The 18,333-nt window shown below is 38.7% G+C and overlaps 1 protein-coding gene across 3 annotated transcripts in view; it reads left to right on the forward strand.

Moving 5' to 3' along the window:
* The window catches only part of CBFA2T2 (CBFA2/RUNX1 partner transcriptional co-repressor 2), a 150,627-nt gene that overhangs the window by 108,346 nt on the left and 23,948 nt on the right, over window positions 1–18,333 (forward strand). For all 3 annotated transcript variants that reach the window (XM_070420152.1, XM_070420153.1, XM_070420154.1), the window contains exons 2-3: window positions 3,059–3,202; window positions 6,912–7,153. In XM_070420152.1, coding sequence (XP_070276253.1) covers window positions 3,059–3,202; window positions 6,912–7,153 — 386 coding nt within the window. The remainder of the gene's footprint in view (window positions 1–3,058; window positions 3,203–6,911; window positions 7,154–18,333) is intronic.

Here is an 18,333-nt window from a genome sequence, read left to right on the forward strand (position 1 = left end):
TAATCAATTTATATATTATTTTCATATACATTTTACTAATTTTCTTTAATCTTTGACACTTCTATTATAGAGAAAGAGCGGATAGCGATATTAAAATATTTATTGTAATTAATTTCCTTTCAATGTGCATGAATCCATGCACCGAGCTACTAGTGTTGAAAATAAGGCCCAAAAATATTTAATTATTTGATAAAAATTCATTAGTAACAGAATGAGGATTCACAGCAAATCTCTCAGTCTCTGTACTCATGCTTTTTCATTGCTTGAAACATGAGGAAGAACTAGTGTTGCAGGTTTGTGAATAGTGACCTGAACAAGAGATGGTTAGTTTTAATCTGTAAATAGTACTCTGGGGGCTACATTTTACCCAGTATCTAAGCTTTTAGTTGGTATATTATTTAGCATTCTGCAGTTGGGCGGCTCTGAGTTTTTCATTCTGCCAAGTACTGAATGTTAAAACACATCTCATTGCTAAGCCTTCCTCAGGCCTTTGGCGCCCTTGCTGTAAAGGCAGGTGGTCTGAAGAAAGGCACCCTCTAGGTTATTGCGCACCATACACAACACATAACAGTGCGAGACAACTGTCAGTTCCTTCCTTCCCTATCCCCCCCCCCCCCCAACCCCCCAATCCTCCAGAAAGCTGGGCCCCAGATGGAAGTGCTGGAAATGTGTCAACTTTTCTCTGAAGGGCATTGAGAAAATACTGTCAAAAAGAAAAAGGCAAAAAAAAAAAAAAGAAAAAGGCAAGCGCAACAGCTCATTAGTCCACTCATCAGACTGGACAACCACCAATTTTACAAAGAAAGTGTCCTGGACAGAGAGAGGGGGAAGGCTGGCAGAGTGTTGCCCACATGGCTCTTGGAGAGCTACACATTTTAGTTGGGGAATTTGCAATTTAGGGGCACTGCTTCCTTGATTGACTTTCTGTATTCGTTATATTTCTTCCCAAAAATGTGGCAAACTGAAGCATTAAAAATATTATTTGGGGATATTTTCCTCATTAGACCATGCGCATGAATGTGCAAAGATGTGCCTATTGCCTTGTCATGTATTGTGTTTACAACTGTGATGCCACTGAAAGAAATCTTCGATTTAACATTCTCATTTGAACCTTTGGTGTCCATTTCTTGTACTTTACTTGGATTTATTGGAGAATAAGTACATGGAACTTAAGTGAAAAGCTTTGAATTACTGAGAGGCAAATAGCTCAATTTAAAGATGATTATGGTAGCCTTGGCTCTATTATTAACCATGTATATAACAAATTCCCTTTAATGTGGAAAATTACTTTGAATATATTAAAATATTGCTCTTCAGAATCAAATCTTTTTTTAATAATTTTTATTCATTTCAGAGAGGAAGGGAAAGGGAGAGAGAGAGAAAAACATCAATGAGAGAGAATCATTGATTGGCTGCCCCCTGCACACCCCACACTGGGGATCGAGCCCGTAACCCAGGCATGTGCCCTTGACCGGAATCAAACCTGGGACCCTTCAGTCCGCAGGCCGATGCTCTGTACACTGAGCCAAACCAGCTAGGGCTCAAGTCTTATTTATATGAGCTCAGACCTAATTCTAATGTCATTAAGTATAATCTATCAAATTTATCTTTTCTGGAATTTGTTGCTGTCTGGTGTTATCAAACACTGCTTATGTATTATCCTCATAGGTGAAGTAGTCTGTGCTTAGTTTAGAATCATCTCTACTTTTCATCTTTTTGAACAGATATTATAAGCAACATTTATATGCCTGATGTCAGATGTTGAACCCACTTTTTTTTTTCTATTAGAGTAGTTGATATGTATAAAAATTTAGTGCTTTAGCCCAGGACAGTGTTGCTTGCTGGTTAGAGTGTCCACCCATACACTGAAGGGTCCAGCTTTTTTTCCTAGTCAAGGGCATGTACCTAGGTTGCAGGTTCTATCCTGTTAGCAGAAGACAACCAATCAATGTCTCTCTCTCACATCAATATTTCTATAGATGTTTCTCCCCCTCCCTCTCTTCCATACTCTAAAAATCAATGGAAAAATATCCTTGGGTGAGGATTAGCAACAACAACAAAAATTTAGTACTTCATGCATAGTAATTTATATACAACTGATTATATTTGTTTCTATGCCATGCAGTTGACACCTACTGATCTAAATAGTTCCCCATTAGTTTTTCCCCCTTATTAACTTGATTCATCCATAAAGAGAAGTTATACAGAATGTAGTTGGGATCAGCAGAATTTATAAACTGGTTTCTTTCTTTCCCAGCCACTGTCCTCACTGTTAACTTTCAGTCTTCACCTTGTTGCATTGTTGTAGTTTTCTAGAATTGTTGTAGCAAAGTCCTGCAGTCTGGGTGGCTTAAACAACAATCTTCTTATAGTCCAGGGGCCAGGGTCTAGAACAGTGATGGCGTACCTATGACACGCGTGTCAGAGGTGACACGCGAACTCATTTTTTTGGTTGATTTTTCTTTGTTAAATGGCATTTAAATATCAAAAATATGTCTTTGTTTTACTATGGTTGTAAATATCAAAAAATTTCTATATGTGACACGGCACCAGAGTTAAGTTAGGGTTTTTCAAAATGCTGACACGCCGAGCTCAAAAGGTTCGCCATCACTGGCCTAGAATGAAGGTATCAGGAGGGCTGATTCTTTCCTGGGGCCTCAGAGGAAGAATCGATTCCATGCCTCCATTGTCACTCTGTGTCCTCTCTGTGTGACTATGTCTTCACGTTGTCTTCTGTTTGTTTATGCATCTCTTCAGCTCTTCTTATGAAGGTTTCATTTATATTGGATTTGGAGCACCAGATAATCCAGGATTATCTCCTCCTCTCAAAATCTTTAACTACATTTTCAAAGACCCTTTTTCCAAGTACAGAAACATTTACAATTCAAGGGATTAAGAGGTTCGATATCTTTCTGGGGACCACTATTCAGTCTGTTAAACTAAGCATTTTCTTCTCAGTCCTCCAGGAAAATACTGGTATGTTAGTATTTCAAATTATTGTCACTATTTTTATTATTTTATAGAAAACTCTGACCTCTATTTCTTTTATTTTCTACAGTTGGTCCTGAGAAAAGGGTGCCAGCAATGCCTGGATCGCCTGTGGAAGTGAAGATACAGTCAAGATCCTCACCTCCCACCATGCCACCCCTCCCACCAATAAATCCCGGAGGACCCAGGCCAATGTCATTTACTCCTACAGCATGTGAGAACTCTTAATTACTTTAGTTTATAATTCAGAGTGACATTTGTATCTCTGTGACTGACTCCCAGTAAGCCTTCTGCATATACCATTCACAAGATTTCCAAAATGGCTATTAAAAGAGATATGTATCAGAAATGTATATCTGGTTATTTCTTTTATAAATTGCTTTTCCCTCAGAATACCAAACAAGATAAATGTCAAAAAACACAGAATAATAAATACAGAATTTTAAAAAATTTAAAAATAAATAAATAAATAAATAAATAAATTGCTTTTCCCCTCTAAGAATAGTACTTAGCTAATTTGGGCATTTGGAAATTTAGTAGTCCCAATATTTTTTTTATACTCTTTGTCTGGGAAGTAGGTATTTTAAATTCTTGAGTTCTAAAATAATGAATTAAAGTTACATTGATTTATAGGAATTAAAGTAAGATTCATAAAGTTATTGAATTATTTCTAAAAGTTTTCCAGGACTGTCATGCTAAGTCTCTTTATAAAAAAGAGACTATTGTATTAGTTTGCTAGGGCTGTCATAACAAAAATACTACAGACTAGGTAGCTTAAACAACAGAAATTTATTTTTTAAAAGTTCTAGAGGATAGAAGTCCAAGATCAAGGTGTCAGCAGGTTTGATTTTTTTCCCCCCCTGAGACCTCTGTCCTTAGCTTGCAAAAGTTGCCTCCTTGCTATATTCTCCCATGTCCTTGCCTCTGTGCCAACGCATTCATGTTGTCCCTTTCTCTTCTTAAGGACAACAGTCATAATGGACCAGGGACTACCCATATGACCTCAATTAACCTTTAAAGGTCCTATCTCCAAATATAGTCACATTCTGAGTTACTGAGGGGTTAGAACTTCAACATGGGAATTTGTGGGGGACACAATTCAGCTAATAAGAATTATATTAGCCAATAAATCTGAGGCATTCAACTTAAGTAGTCATTAAGGAAATGCAAACTAAAACCTAGTGCAATACCATGTACACCCACAAGAATGTTCAAAGTGAAAAAGAATTGTCAAGTGTTGGTGAGTATGTGTGGAGCAACCTGAACACTCATACATTGTTTAAGTCTGAGGAAATTGTTTGGCAGTATCTTCTAAAGCTGAATTTCCACAAATTTTATAACTCAGCAAATTCAGTCATACATACATATTTAAAAAACAAAACAAAAAGCCCTCAATTTAAAATCTAAAATCTAAAGAGAGATATACACACACATCTAGATTTTAATTTGTGTTCTGCTTTTCCATGCCCATGATATATCCAGTTCACATTGACCCTTACAGACATTTTGCCTCAGATAGCAGAAAATTTCTATTTGGGTAGTACCCATCCATATCACATTAGAGCAATGTACTAGGTGCTATATGCATTTTCTTATTTAAACACCATTGCACAAGCTTGCACACTATTTTTGCTTAAACATTTATGTTTTCTGTGTAAATTATTTTTAACAATAAGAGAAGGGAGTCTAAGAGGTACAGCTTTAATAGAAGTTTTAATTTTTATTTTCTCAAACATTTGAAATGAGTGAGTGGTAACTGCAGCAGTCTGAGCCAGAGTGAGAGAAATTAATTTTGATATCTTTTTTTCTTAAATTGTGTTTTCTGTCTCAAAATTATACATCTTAGATATAAGTACTGTCTTGAAATGAAACAGATTTAAACCCAAGCTATCATTCAGATTTCAAGATACAGGTGGAGATATGTATATATAAATTTGGTCCTTTTTACCTCCATATTTGACTTCTTGGGGGTGGACATGTTTTATTTCAGAAAATGTAATCATAAGCTTTCACTAAAGAGGCCATGAAAAAGCTTGTCTGGGCATCAGAGTGGCTAAAAGCACAATAATGTATTATTCTAATGGGCTGCTTCAAAAGAGGGCAGCTCTCCAGTGGCAGTTGACTTTTCTGTGAACACAAAGAAATGGCAGACCATTGCAACTAATTTTCAGGATTGCTAAGGCTGAGTGTTGAGCTTTCTTTCCAGTGGCTCTAGTGATCTTTTTAATGAAAGACTTAAAAGAGAAAGCACCCTTTTTTTCTTAGCCTGTTAGTCTTTTAAGCAGTGAGTCATATTCAGCAGAATTTTCCTGAACACTTAAATATTACTAGCTAATGAACAAAGCTAAAGTATATACAGTATACACAGCTTACAAAACTTAGCTAATTTTAGTATACATGGATATGTAAGAATATTCATCAAGAAGTATACAATAGCCCAACTGGTGTAGCTCAGTGGTTGAGTGTTGACCTATGAACCAGGATGTCAGGGTTCGATTCCCGATCAGGGCACATGTCCAGGTTGTGGGCTCTCTCCCCAGTAGGGGGCATGCAGGAGGCAGCCAATCAATGATTCTCTCTCATCATTGATGTTTCTATCTCTCTCTCCTTTCCTCTCTGAAATCACTAAAAAATATTTTTTAAAAGTGTGCTATATATTAAGGCAATGCAAATAAGTATAATTTGGTAAATAACATAATGGAAGCATGTGTAGCACAGAGAAGAATTACTAAATCTACCTTAAGGCAGAGTCTCAAGGAATCCTTAATACAGGTATCATTTAAGCTATATTGGATGAAGAAGAGTTTACAGATCAAATTTAAATAAAGGTCACTCAAGAAGTAGGAATAGTGTTGGTCAAACAACTATGACTGGCTTGGAGGAAGAAAGGAAGTGGGAGATTTTTCATGATTAACAAGTTGGCATTAGGCAAAATATAAGTAAATGACAGTTTTCTAAGTGAGGTAAAGGTTAAATGATTATGTTCTTTAAGTTTGGCTTAAGTCTTAAGTTGTTTCTTATGTTTTTAGACACAGCTTTATATTCTTAGATTGGGTCTGAGTAAGTGAAAATATATTGACTCTTAGACATTAGGTAATTTTAAAATTTTTACTCTTTAATGAAAAAGGAGATTTTTACTTAATGCTGTTAAGAATTTAGCTCTAGGATTGTGTACCAAATTAAAACTAGCAAAATATGACTAAGAATAATGGGAAAATAGAAAAACTGAAACTAGTCACATGTATTATAATTTAAGCCGAAATGTAGAATGGGAGTGTCCTGTGTGGTGTCTAGAAAAATACTTTATTGAATGAGTATTTGGAAGTGTTAATCCAGCACTGTCAAAGCAGAGAAAAACTGACTCTGATGGGCATGAATATTCTGAATAGCCAAGATATATATACCTTACTACAGGAACAAGTCATTAAACCTATAGCCTAGAAAAAAACATTTTTTCACAGTAACGACTGTTTTCTGGTGTGTCTTGTTCACATGCTATATTCTAATAGACTGCCTTAGCTTCTTTGGGACCCTAAGATTGAGGAGATGTGACATAAATGATGAACACGAGTGTCCATTCATTGGAAATATATTCTTCCAAACTTATCTCATCCAGTAACTATTGCAGGAAGTCTTAAAACTATCTACACTTGCCCATGGCACCTGTAGAGCTAGATGTCCTTCTCTGTGCTCTAGTAGCACTTTACTCTTCTGTTTTAACACCTTCTATGTTACTCTGTTATCATTTTTTTACCTGTCAGTATGTCTTAATCTTGTTGGGTAGAAACAGTGTCTTGTGTACTCTTAACGTATGCTTTATAAAATTGAAGTGAATAAATGAAGGAGAATGCAGACAAGAAGAACGTATCAAAGATTTTTGTGTTTTGCATTGCATTGAGTCTTTCATTTTGGCTTTCTTTTAGTAAGCAATGGCACCAACCATTCTCCTCCTACACTGAATGGTGCCCCATCACCACCACAAAGATTCAGCAATGGTCCTGCCTCTTCCACGTCATCTGCACTAACAAATCAACAATTGCCAGCCACCTGTGGTGCTCGACAGCTCAGCAAGTTAAAACGCTTTCTCACCACTCTACAACAGTTTGGCAATGACATCTCACCTGAGATTGGGGAGAAGGTTCGGACACTTGTTCTAGCACTGGTGGTAAGTACAGCATCACTGTCAACAGTTGCCTGAGTATATGGCTCAAAACTGAAGCCAGCAGAGAAGTTGTACATATTTCTGCTCACTCCCAATCCTGTAGCAATGTGGTAAAATCTACAAACTAGATTAGTTATTAATATAACTTGTGTAAAATCGTTGATTTGTGGATTTCAACCATGTATAAAAATGTTTTTCAAGCCTGGCCGGTGTGGCTCAGTGGTTGAGCATTAACCAATGAACCAGGAGGTCACGGTTCAGTTCCCTGTCAGGGCACATGCATGGGTTGGGGGCTCTCTCCCCAGTAGGAGGTGTGCAGGAAGCAGCCAATCGATGGTTCTCATTGTTGCTTCTATCCCTCTCTCCCTCTCTCTTCCTCTCTCTAAAATCAATAAAAACATATTTTTTTAAAAAGGTTATCAAAGAAACAAATCTATAATGTTTACCTAATAGTCTTATGCTGTTGATTTAATTCCATTAAGAAACTTTAAATATGCCTTAAAACTGAGTTTCAACAAGCCACTGAGGTTCAACCAAATTAACGACAGGCTATCTAATATATTCGGTGCCTAGTGCATTGTTTCCAAGCCAGAGAAAAAGGAAAAGTATCGAGCTTAATTTTCAGAAGAATAATTTGTAAAATTATAAGTTTCATGATTTAAATAAATAGTATCAAATAATATTAAATAAGTGTTCTGCAGCTCCTCATGAAAATACAGTTTCTTTGGAGTTTTTAAGGTACACACAATTTTTCTTTCTAGACTAAGTGTGGTGACCCCATGGTAAAAGGGAGTGATTTTCTGACAGTGACAGTTGGGTAGGGTTTGACTCTCAGTGTTGATAAGGGAAGTTCTGCCAGTTCCCAGAGTTTGTAAATCGAATTCTTCAAGATTTATTTCCAGTGAAAGTACCCCATGCTCCTGCATGTTACCCTCTATAGGTGGTAAAGATGAATCACAGTATTAAACTTCCATGTTGCACTTTTCAGAGTGTAATCAGGGAATCTCTCAGACTTTAGAAATTCCAAGAGATAAAAATTATTTTCATAATCATACTAAGATGTTACTTGCCTTTTCACTCTTATTCTCTCATGAGTGTATGATGGAATTTTCTAGAGGTTGCTTGATACAAGATGTTGCAACAGATTAAATGCAGAAGCATCTTGATGAACCCAGCTGTCTTTTATTAAGCTAGATATAAAATAGATTTGCAAAACTATAACAATTGTGCCATTCTTCTCGCTACATTTTTTTTGGAAAATATAGCTATTTTAAATGGATTAATAACATTTTTCAAATTCTGTCTTAATTTCTAAGAGGGTTGATAATTGATCAACGGAATCCAAATAAATTAGAGGGATTCTGAGAATACGAAGTTTAAGAACTGCTACCTTAAATGATTCTTGGTCAAGTATGGATAAAAACTTTCATACAAGGCAAAAGCAGTAAATGATTAATCATTTGAGATTCAATTGCTGTTGTTTAATATAGCTATAGGTTGTTTATTTTCATTGCTGTGTGTTTTATTGTAAGAGCATGCCACAATTTATACCCCTTGTACTGAGGTTCACTGGAAGAATTCCCAGGACCTAGCACAGAGTCATGCTTACAACTAAGATTTATTACAGAGGCATAATAAGGATACCCAGCTGGATCATAAGGGAGAAAGACACAGTTGGAATCTGCAGGAATCCATGTGCAGGCTTCCTGTGATTGGTCACACAGAACTCACTCTTACCCAGCAATGAAAATTCAGCAACATGTATGCCATGTTTCTACCCAGGGACGCGTATTAGAGACTCAGTGCCCAAGGTTTTTACTGTGGTCTGGACACATAGGCATTCTTTGCCTAGCACTTAGCAAATTCCAGACTCCCAGAAGGAGACCATTGTTCAGCATAAACCAACTTGATTGCAAACATAGTCCAGGCACAGTGAACCACCCTCATCAATTAGGGCAAGTTTTTTGTTTTGAAAAAATAAAAGTGTTTATTGGTCAAATGTTACAGTACTATGGAAGAAATCTTACTGGATCTAGACTAATAAAGTTGACCTTAAATGTCAAAAAAAGTTTGAACAAAATTAGAAGCAAAGCAGACATCAGAATATTATGACAGTTCCAGCAACAAATTACTTTAAGTAGAGTCTATGCTTAAAGATTATTTCAGTAGTAAAAGAAAAAATAACAGACCTCATTTGCTCCCTCCAAAAGAAACCCCAAAACATGCATCTTTTTCTAGCTCTGAAAGTATAAATAGTAATCGTCTCTTTTAAATGGCCATGCTTTGGTTAACTTTTTATTTTCCTTTTTTTTAAAAAATTCTTTATTGTTTAAAGTATTACATATGTCTCCTTTTCCCCCCATTAAATTCTCCCCAGCCACTCACACCTACCAGCCCCCTAGTGTCTGTGTCCATTGGTAATGCTTATATGCATGCATACAAGTCCTTTGGTTGATCTCTTACCCCACCCTCCCCTGCCTTCCTTCTGAGGTTTGACAGTTTGATGATTCTCTGTCTCTGGCTCTATTTTTGTTCATCAGTTGATGTTGTTGATTATATTCTACAAATGAGTGAGATCATGTGATATTTGTCTTTCTCCAACTGGCTTATTTCACTTAGCATAATGCTCTCCAGGTCCATCCATGCTGTTGCAAATGGTAAGAGTTCCTTTTTTACAGCAGCGTATTATTCCATTGTGTAGATGTACCACCATTTTTTAATCCACTCATCTGCTGATGGGCACTTAGGCTGTTTCCAAATCTTAGCTATTGTAAATTGTGCTGCTATGAACATAGGGGTACATATATCCTTTCTGATTGCTGTTTCTGATTTCTTGAGATATATTCCTAGAAATGGGATTACTGGGTCAAATGGGAGTTCCGTTTTTAATTTTTTGAGGAAACTCCATACTGTTTTTCACAATGGTTACACCAGTCTGCATTCCCACTAGCAGTGCATGAGGTTTCCTTTTTTTCTACATCCTCACCAGCACTTGTTGTTTGTTAATTTGTTGATGATAGCCATTCTGACAGGTGTGAGATGGTACCTCATTGTCGTTTTGATTTGCATCTCTCGGATGATTAGTGACTGAGAGCATGTTTTCATATGTCTCTTGGCCTTTTGTATGTCCACTTATTTCTCATTTTTAAAAAGAGCTGATATTATTAGGAGGTGGTAAAATACACATAAAATTTACCACCTTTAAGTATATAATTCAGTGGTATAAATATATTCATTGCTGTATAACTATCATTACTGTGTACCTCTTATCTTGCAAAACTGAAACTCCATGCCATTAAACAATAATTCCTCATTCCTTCCTACCCCCAGCTCCTGTCAACCACCATTCTACTTGACTAATCTGGGTACCTCATATAAGTGGAATCATATAGTATTTGTCTTTCTATGGCTGGCTTATTTCACTTTGCATAATGTCCTCAAGGATCATCTATGTGGTAGCTTGTGTCAGAATTTTCTACCTTTTTATAAAAGGCTAAATAATATTCTATTGTGTATATATACCACAAATTGTTTATTCATTTATCTGAAGTGTTTTCACCTTTTTGGTTAGAGAAAGTTTTATATCAGTGTAGGAAACTGTTTATCAGCCAAGTTTGTAAATAGCAGCCAATGGCTCAATCTTGCAGGCTTTTCTAAGGTTACTCGTTTTAGATCTGCTATGTTAACGCTTTTTTGTATAGGGGCTATTACAAATAATGTTGCCGTGAGCATTGCACCAGACAATGGAATTAGAATTTCGTAGGGAATGCATATATACAAATTTAGTATATAAGGCCAAATGTTTTTCTCAAATGTTATACCAATTTATACTCTAACATACTGGTATTTTCATTAAACTCAGTGTCTTAGTCTGTTATAATAGAATTCTGTACACTGAGTGATTTAGAAACAACACTTATCTCTCACAATTCTGGAGGCAGGTAAGTCCATGATCAAGGTTCTGGCAGATTCAGTGTCTGGTGAGAGCCCATTTCCTGGTTCATAGGCGGCTGTCTTCTCACTGTGTCCTTTTACAGAAGGGGCAAGAGAGTTCTTAGGGCTTCTCTTTTATAATGACACGAATGACCTCCCAAAGGTCCCACCTCCAAACACCAACACATTGGGGATTAGGTTTTAACCGTATGAATTTTGAAGGGTCATAAACATTCAGTCTATAGCAGTTGGTATTAATACTATGTATTTGGGGAAGGTGCAGGAAAAAAGGTTTGTAATACTCATTTATTATTTTAAAAAACACTCAGCAAATCAGTTGTAGCAGGAACTTCTTTAATCTGATGACTGTTTATATATATATATACAAAACACCTATAAGCAAATCTCATGTTTTATGATGAAATTTTGAGTGCTTTCCTTCTGATATTAGGAACCAGATAAGGATATTTTCTCTATTTAGTAATCCTGAACATTCTAGCCTAGCAAATAAGATATAAGGATTGGAGTAAGAGAAATAAAACTGCCATTATTCATAGATTAAATAATTCCTTATGTGTGTTGCATTTGAAATTACCACTTAGTTCTTTTTCTTTTAGTTTTGCTACCAGCTTGTCAAAAATGTGTTCTAATTTGGAGGAAAATGGACATCTTTAGATTGTTATGTTTCTCTATTTAAGAAAGCCTTATAAGTTTTTTATTTAAGAAAACAATAATAAAAATATTAGCAGGCATATGTGAATGGAATGGTTGTTCCATGTGGAGGAGACTTCATTAGCTAAGTCAGAAAAGGCCATGCAATTAGGTATCTGGAGTTTAGTTTACTTCTGTTACTGGTGTGTAAGGTAAAATGGTAGTAGTCCCTAACTATACCAAGGAGCAAACATGGACATTTTTCACTGCAAGGTAAAGGAAAATGTTCTGTATTCCACCTACTTACTTGGAGAATACACATTTCTGGAAGTTGGCAATGTTCCAGATACTTTAAGCTAGGCAGTTCCTTTGACTGACCAGTTTTTCTCCTTGAAATTCATCCAAACAAAATAATAATCTGCACTAAGATAATCTGTTCAACATTATTTATGATGACTAAAAATTTAAACCAGCTAAATGTTTTATAAAAGCCTAAGTTACAATATATCAGATCAATGGAATATTATGTAGTTATTAAATATCAAGCCTGATTCAGAGGCACAATAGAAAGGTATACTTCCTATTCCTCCTTACAGCAAAAAATCTTAGACTTTATGTATAGAACAAAAATGAGACTGAAAGATGGAGCAAAGGCCAAAGACTGATGACCTTGGGACCCAAGGAAGTACATAGCAGTGAGTTTCCTAGGTTTTACGTTTTCATCATATATCCTAGAGTCAGACTATGGTTGGAAGAAGCTACTAACCTCCAAGATACAATAGAAAATCACATGTTAAGTTACCAGGACCATCCATACTGAAACAAAAAAAGATAACCAATGGACAACAACTAAGCTGACACAGATGTTGGAATTATATGGCAAGGATTTTAAAGCAGCCATCATAAAAATGCTTCAATTAACAATTACCAACACAAATGGGGTAAAAAGAGGTCTCCATGAAAAAATAGAAGATATAGACCTGGCCCGTATGTTTCAGGGGTTAGAGTTTCAGCCTGCATACCAAATGGTCACTGGCAGATTCATTGTCTGGTGAAAGCCCATTTCCTGGTTCAGTGGTTAGAATGGGGCCAGGTATTGAGCCTGTAACCCAGGTACATGCCCTTGACTGGAGCTTTTTCGCTGGACACTGGGTTGGAAGAATGCTTTAAAGGTGAACCTGCCCAGAAGTGGGAGAGGTAAAATGTTTCTGATTCCAACATTTACAATCTAACCAGAGACAGGCTGCACATTAAGAGTCACTGCTCTGCTCCTGCCTGACAGCTAAGCCTCACACACTCTACAGGACACCATAGAAGAGTTTTCATTCCATCTTAAAGACTCTGTTGAATGTCTCCCTCAGAACCACACTGCTAGCCAGTGGTCCAGCCGGGATTTGAACTCAGAGCTCTAGCATCAAAGCCTGCTGTCTTACCCACTACAATAACACATCCAAATCAAAAAGTAAAAAAAAAAAATTATATCAGGTAAATTTTTTAAAACTCCCCATTTGGTACAAGAGGGGCCCTGTATCCACTTCACTTGGTCCCTACACCAAGTGTCCAGCTGGGTAAATAACTACCCATCAAAGAGTCCCAGTGGAGGAGGTGGGACCCTTAGATCAGCCTGGTACCTCACCACCCCTGCTGTAAGAGATGGAATCTTGAAACATCATGATGGATGAAAGAAAAATGGAAATGGAAAGAATAGAGATATAAGGGAACACAATAGACTTTTTCCTTCTCCTCTTGAGTTTTCTAAATTATGTATTGTGGTTGAAGCAAAAATTATAGCATTGTCTAATATGGTTGTCAGTACATATGAGGGAAATATTTCAGACCATTATATTATAAACCCAAGAGGATCAAGGTAGATAAGGTTTATACACTTTGGTATTCTGATTGCAGTGGTGATTACATGAATGCAATAAAATGGCCTGGAACTATACACATATTTTACCAATGTTAGTTCCCGAGTTTTAATATTGCACTTTAGCTATATAAAGTATAACCAGTGGGGGACCCTGGATGCAGGATGCATAGGAACCTACCTGTCTATTCTATTTTTACAACTCTGTGATTATTATTATCATCTCAATTTTAAAAGAATAAAAAATTTTGTTTGGTCATCTATCTATATCCATTGTCTTCTATGACTACTATAGGTGTTGCCCTTGCATAGACCAGATCCCCTAACATTGTGCCTTTTTACATTCTCTTTGTTACAAGCATTTTCCCAAGGTTGCAGCTTCACTTCTTCAGATGACATGTCTGTAATCCTTCCTTGTTTATGTACCAGCAGTGTCGTAGGGTACTTCGGTCATAATGTAATGAATAGCTTACTTACATGTTTTTCCACTAGACCAGCAATTTTCAATTGTGCCACAAAAATTTTTAAAACAGGCAGTTCTGGAGAAACCAAGATGGCGGCATAGGTAAACACCGGAGATTGCTGCCTCGCACAACCACTTCAAAAATACAACTAAAAGAGATAACGGACATCATCCAGAACCACAGGAAGGCTGGCTGAGTGGAATTTCTACAACTAGAAGGAAAGAGAAAAGCATACCGAGACTCAGAGGAGGTTCGGTGCGGAAGTAAAATACAAAGGTACAGAGGCGCACGTGGAGCGGGCTGGCGGCTGAGGACACGATTGTCTTTTTCAATCAGGAGGGAGTCTCAGGCTCTGAGCTCCAGTTCGGGGCGAGTCTCTGGGGACCCAGACTCATACGGGAGAAACGGGACTGTCTGGCATCGGTCGGAACTCGAGGGCAGCTTTCTCTCGGAGGCACTCGCAGCAATTGCCAGGACCTCTGAAGGCAGGACTGAGAGCAGCCATACTGCTCGCCCTGCCCGCCCTGTTGATCCCCTGGGACCCTGCCCCGCCCAAGCCTTGCACGGAGGCTTTTGCATATGAAAGGCCCAGCCCTTTGTAATCTGAAAATAACTTAACAAACTGCAGCTGCCCCAAGGCCCCAGGGCAACTTGCATTGCTTTACAGCTGGCTTCTGCTGGGTAGCCTCAGGCAGAGGCTAGATTAGCACCTCCTTAGAGATCCAGGAGCCAGTGTACCCAGTGGTCAGAGTGGGACCATCCAATTACAGCTCCTCAGATCTATAAGGGACACACTCAGGGGCAGACTCAGTGAGCACCAAAGCCCCACTGAAGCAAGTCTTGCCCCAGAAGGGTGTCTCCAGCACAGAAGTTCTCCCACTGCAGACACAGCTGATTCTCACAGCCAATGGCCTGGAGGTCAATTCCTCCCAGTGATACCTACAACAATCAAGGATTAACTACAACAAGACTGTGCACAAAGCCCACAAGGGGGTGCACCAAGAGTGTCCACCTCAGGTAATTGGGGAGGTTGAGCCACTGGGCCCTATAGGACACTTAGCACAGAAAGCCACTCTATCGACACAGCGAAGCATAAAAAATGCCGAGACAAAGAAACAGGACACAAAGACAGAAATGGAGGAAAGCAAACTACTGGATATAGAGTTCAAAACCACACTTTTTAGGTTTTTCCAGAATTTCCTAGAAACCGCCGATAAACTTAATGAGACCCTCAAGAAATCTAGTGAAACCCTCGATGTTGTGATAAAGGACCAACTAGAAATTAAGCATACACTGATTGAAATAAAGAATATTATATAGACTCCCAACAGCAGACCAGAAGATCGCAAGAATCAAGTCAAAGATTTGAAATACGAAGAAGCAAAAAACACCCAACCAGAAAAGCAAAATGAAAAAAGAATCCAAAAAGATGAAGATACTGTAAGGAGCCTCTGGGACAGCTTCAAGCATACCAACATCCAAATTATGGTGGTGCCAGAAGAAGAGAGAGAGCAAGATATTGAAAACCTATTTGAAGAAATAATGACAGAAAACTTCCCCTACCTGGTGAAAGAAATAGACTTACAGGTCCTGGAAGCGCAGAGAACCCCAAACAAGAGGAATCCAAAGAGGACCACACCAAGACAGACACATCATAATTAAAATGCCGAGAGCAAAAGACAAAGAAAGAATCCTAAAAGCAGCAAGAGAAAGAAAGTCAGTTACCTACAAGGGAGTACCCATATGACTGTCAGCTGATTTCTCAACAGAAACTTTGCAGGCCAGAAGGAATGTCAGGAAATATTCAAAGTGATGAATACCAAGAACCTACAACCAAGATTACTTTATCCAGCAAAGCTATCATTCAGAATTGAAGGTCAGATAAAGAGCTTCACAGATAAGAAAAAGCTAAAGGAGTTCATCACCACCAAACCAGTATTATATGAAATGCTGAAAGATATCCTTTAAGAAGAGGAAGAAGAAGAAAAAGGTAAGGATACAAATTATGAACAACAAATACACATCTATCAACAAGTGAATCTAAAAATCAAGTGAATAAATAATCTGATGAACAGTATGAACTGGTGATTATAATAGAATCAGGGACATAGAAAGGGAATGGACTGACTATTCTTGGGGGGGGGAAGGGGTGTGGGGGGTGCGGGAAGAGATTGGACAATAATCGTGCACCTATGAATGAGGACAGTGGGTGGGGAGTGTGGGCGGAGGGTGGGGTGGGAACTGGGTGGAGGGGAGTTATGGGGGGAAAAATGAGGAACCAATGTCATAATCTGAACAATAAAGATTTAATTTAAAAAAAAATTTCATTTTATCGCTAAAAAAAATAAAATTAAAATTAAAGTAAATTTAAAAAGTAAAATTAAAATAAAACATGCAGTACCTGACTATTTAGTCGGGGTCACTGACCTCTTATCCCTTTAGATTGTCAAATTTAAAAAATGACAACAGCCCTAACCGGTTTGGCTCAGGGGATAGAGCGGACTGAAGGGTCCCAGTAGGAGGTGTGCAGGAGGCAGCTGATCGATGATGTTTCTCTCTTATCGATGTTTCTAACTCTATCCCTCTCCCTTCCTCTCTGTAAAAAATCAATAAAATATTTTTTTTTTAAATAAGAAATAAAAAAATGACAACAGCCAAGACAACAATAGCTGTTCAGTATGAATAAATAAAAATTATACTTTGTTTTATCAGATTGGCAAAAAATATATTTTTGGTGTGCTACAGAATTTTAGTAATTAATTTATGTGTGCCATGAGATGCAAAAGGTTGAAAATTGCTGCATTAGATGATGTGTTAGAGGGGAAAACACTATGCTTTTATTTATTAAACCAGAGGCCCAATGCACGATATTCATGCACTTGGGGGATCCCTCAGCCTAGCCTACACCCTCTTGCAGTCTGGGAGCCCTCGGGGGATGTCTGACTGCCTTAGCGCTGCCACAGAGGCAGGAGAGGCTCCTACCACCACTGCTGTGCTCGCCAGCCATGAGCCTGGCTCCTTGCTGAGCAGCGCTCCCCCTGTGGGAGTGCACTGACCACCAGGGAGCAGCTCCTGTGTTGAGCATCTGCCCCCTGGTGGTCAGTGTGCATCATAGCGACTGGTTGTTCCCCCATTTGGTCAATTTTCTTTTCTTTCTTTTTTTTTTTTTTAAATATATTTTATTGAACTTTTTACAGAGAAGAAGGGAGAGGAATAGAGAGCCAGAAACATCGATGAGAGAGATCGATCAGCTGCCTCCTGCACGCCCCCCAGTGGGGATGTGCCCGCAACCAAGGTACATGCCCCTGATCGGAATCGAACCCGGGACCCTTGAGTCCGCAGGCCGACGCTCTATCCACTGAGCCAAACCGGTTCGGCCATTTGGTCAATTTTCATGTTAGCCTTTTATTATCTACTAGAGTCCCAGTGCACCCTCTCCAATCTGGGACCCCTTGGGGGATGTCCAACTGCCAGTTTAGGCCTGACCCCTGTGGGATTGGGCCTAAACTGGCAGTCGGACATCCCTCTCGCAATCCGGGACTGCTGGCTCCTAACTGTTCACCTGCTTGATTACCCCTAACCACTCTACCTGCCTGCCTGATGCCCCTAACTGCTCCCCTGCCTGCCTGATTGCCCCTAACCACCCTTCCCTGCCGGCCTGGTCTCCCCTAACTGCCTTTGCCTCAGCCCCCGCCACTGTGGCTTCGTCTGGAGGGATGTCCGGTCTAATTAGCATATTACCCTTTTATTAGTATAGATAATAATACAAGAATAATATGCTAATTAGACCAGACATCCTTCTGGATGAAGCCGTGGCAGCGGGGGCTGAAGCAGAGGCAGCCGCCATGGCGGGCAGGGGCCAAGGCAGAGACGGCCATCATCATGGGTGGGGGCCGAAGCAGAGGCAGCCACTGCGGCAGTGGGGGGTGGGGGAGGGGCCAAGGCAGCCACAGCGGTGGGGGCTGACCCCCTTAAATGAATTTCATGCATAGGGCCTCTAGTATAGGATAATTGAATGAGAAGAAAGGATAAAAAAACAGTGACTCATCTCTCTCAAAGGATTGCCTTGCATCTCCAATACTAATACCCCTGAGTCCATTTCACTGGCCTAAGTCTATTTCTCTGTACCACACAGTTCCTCCTTTATCCATCCACAAGAAAACTTACAGTCATTCATACAGTCTTTTCCATCGATTTACTTATTTTCACTTTTTGAGGCCTGATTACATTCACTGTAGTAGGGACAGACTATTATTCTCTTTTTATTC

This window comes from Myotis yumanensis, unplaced genomic scaffold, assembly GCF_028538775.1.
Source record: "Myotis yumanensis isolate MYYU_CA2020_CCGP unplaced genomic scaffold, mMyoYum1.0.hap1 SCAF_7, whole genome shotgun sequence".
Taxonomy (NCBI): Eukaryota; Metazoa; Chordata; class Mammalia; order Chiroptera; family Vespertilionidae; genus Myotis; species Myotis yumanensis.